The 2,884-nt window shown below is 35.2% G+C and overlaps 1 protein-coding gene across 1 annotated transcript in view; it reads right to left on the minus strand.

Moving 5' to 3' along the window:
• The window catches only part of LOC110287775 (vomeronasal type-2 receptor 26-like), a gene marked incomplete at both ends in the record, with an annotated part of 4,165 nt that extends 1,674 nt beyond the window's left edge, over positions 1–2,491 (minus strand). Inside the window, 2 exon segments of the mRNA XM_029473749.1 lie at positions 1,683–1,699; positions 1,702–2,491. Of these exon segments, the coding sequence (XP_029329609.1) occupies positions 1,683–1,699; positions 1,702–2,491 (807 nt within the window).
• Positions 2,492–2,884: the final 393 nt, after the last annotated feature.

The following is a 2,884-nucleotide window of genomic DNA, read 5'->3' on the forward strand; positions in this document are numbered from 1 at the left end:
GATCAAGAAGAAAAAAATTAAAGCATTGCATTTCCAATTCTAAATGGTTTTATAAAATTACAACAGTACAAGCATGGCATATAATGTACACACATCTCAGAGGAGCTGAACAGAAATCCAGAAACCAACTGAACACACACAACACCAAGAACATGCAAAGGGTGAAATGAGGTCTCTTCTACAAAGGCTGGTGTGAAAACAGGGTGAGAAACTGCAGTTGGATTTTTGTCTGTTTCATACAGCAAATAATATAAAAACACAGCAAAACCTCAGAACAAAAAACTCCTAGAGTAAATCAGAGAGGGAAGTCCTATGATGCATTGGACTTGATGAAAATTTGTTTCAAACAGGATATACAAACAGTCAATGAAAGCTAAGATAAAATTTCCTATCAAGAAAGCACCTGCACAACAAAGAAAACAACCAACAGTGTAAAAGGACAATTCATGGAATGGAAGAAGATATTTGAAAGCAAGACACCCAATGAAAAGTTAATATCCCAATTTATAGGTAATAAATGAAATGATTTAGTCAAAAAGTTAAAATGAGAAAAAAAATCTCAGTTAGATTATTTTATCAAGAAAGAGAAACATGTGGCCATAAAGTATATGGAAAGACNTTTACCATCACTGATCCAAGAAGGGGAATGCAGCTCACCATGAGCTATACCANTTTCTATGTGTTAGCATACCCGATGTCAAAATTCAAAACACACAGAAGATTTATGTGATCTAAAGGGATAACTATCCCTTGGTCAAGAAATAACCCCCCCCTTCCTGTGTTAAAAACTCTAATTAAATTCAGTGGATCCTACCTACAAAAAGAAGTCATGAGAATGAGAGAGTGCTGCTTGTGAAAAGGCTCCGACAGGGGATGTAAGAGTTGGGAATGCAATGGGGTAGAGGTAGAAATATCCACCATTCATTACTTAAGTATTTAAAAGTAGAAAATAAAGAGCAAATTTAAACAATCTCAAAAAATAAAGTGTTGACAAGGATGTAGATGAAGGAACTCTGGTAGGTTGTTAGAAACTCAGTAGGTTTGAAAAGATAAACAGCTGCACAGGAGGGAAACATTTGGAAAGTTGATATGTTATGATTAGTGCCCCTCCATTCAATCCATACTCATTTTAGAGAAACTTTTTTGTTACAGATGGAATTGGAATCTGATTTTAAAGATGAGTTCTGTCTATACAGTAAAGGCTGGCTTCAAACTCATNAAGCTACACACACTGGAGAATAGTCATGGATGACAATGTGTGCCCTTATAGAGCAATGTGTTCTTTCTAGGATTTGTTTATTAAAATGAAACAAATCGTTGGCATCAAATGTGCCTAAAATACCTTAAAATAAATATAACAGTTTTATACTTGTCCAAAGCAATTGAGTTGTATTCTATAGTTTCTTCACAAAACAATAAAAGCAATAATAAAAAGATGTGACAATGTAAGGGCCTGAAAATTATAGTTTGAATGTGCTTAATTTAGGAAGACAATTGTTTTTNAGCATCATGGTTATATTGTTTTCTGACAGAAATGTTAGTACAACTTTAAACACCATAATGTGTTTTTCCTGAATTATATCTCTAATTAGAGAGAAACTATGAAAGTTCCTGAAATAAAATGCAGAACTTACAAGTCAAGTTGCAAAACCTAAAAAAAACACAAGACCAGCTATTGCTACCTTCCATGGGAGAGGATTCGGAGTACACTTTTATCCAGTGAGCATCTTTCCACTCTGNGTGACAGCTCCTCGTGGAGTACCTGGGCAATAGCATACACAGCAGCATGGACTTTGGAGCTATAGGGTGAGGTACTCATATCCCAAACATGCAGAGGTCGTGTGCTCAGGCTGCCATTTGGCTCACATTGACTTAGTTCCCTGGCTTCATACTGATTGAAATGTGGACATTCAAATAAGATTGCCCATATATTCTGAATAAAGATATCATGAGGGTATTTTCTAGGTTGAACATTTCTGAGAAAATCTTTAAATCCCAGAATTTGATCCATGCNATCAGAAAATGATAATGCTCCACCAAAGAATAAATAACTCATAAGTTGCTTAAAAAGAAATGTGGTGATATCCCAATCAGAAGTTGTGATCCAGACATTATGAAAAGTAGTATAGAAAATGATGTGAACAGCAAGTGTCAGAAGAGAATATGTGTCACCAAATGCAATGATAACACGTGTCAATGTGAATCCTTCCCTAAAAAGCTTCTTGCTTACTGTATCCTCAGTATGAATTTCTTGAGCCTTTTCTGCAAATGCAACACAAAGTCCACGGTTCGTCATCTCCTCTGTGATGTCCCTAAGGAAGAGTTCTCCCCGCATATCATCTGGGACCACCAGGCCAACCCAGACCCAAGTGAAGTATAATAGCAGTTGAATAATTCCATGATACAGAGCTGCAGTGTGCACAGGAAACTGGTAAGGAGACTGGAGCTGGACTCTGGNCCCAAGACTCTGATCAAAAGAAGCATAGCTGATCTAAACAGAAAGAAAGTTACTACATAAGAAATGACTATTAAGTTTATTCTCAAATGAATTGGTTTACCTCTTCTCTTAATGCACTCTAGGAAAGATTAAAGAGTTAAATCACTTTGCTAAGAAATAACTCATGATACCTATAATTCATCATTTATTTTTTAGTCCTTTCATGAATTGTATCTTTTTTCTTTTCATGTTTATTAAATGTATCAAACACTGTCACACAGTGTCTATCTCCTTCTCTCATTTCAAACAAAAAAAAAAACAGTCAAATTAAAGCATTTGCAAATCTTTCACTTTCCATACCAAAACTTTCTTCCTCTTGATATGGAAGTGAAGAAACATTAACACTAAATGCTTTTTATTTGAAGTCACAATTCTATAACTAATTAC

The sequence above is a fragment of the Mus caroli genome, unplaced genomic scaffold (genome assembly GCF_900094665.2).
Source record: "Mus caroli unplaced genomic scaffold, CAROLI_EIJ_v1.1 scaffold_22215_1, whole genome shotgun sequence".
Taxonomy (NCBI): Eukaryota; Metazoa; Chordata; class Mammalia; order Rodentia; family Muridae; genus Mus; species Mus caroli.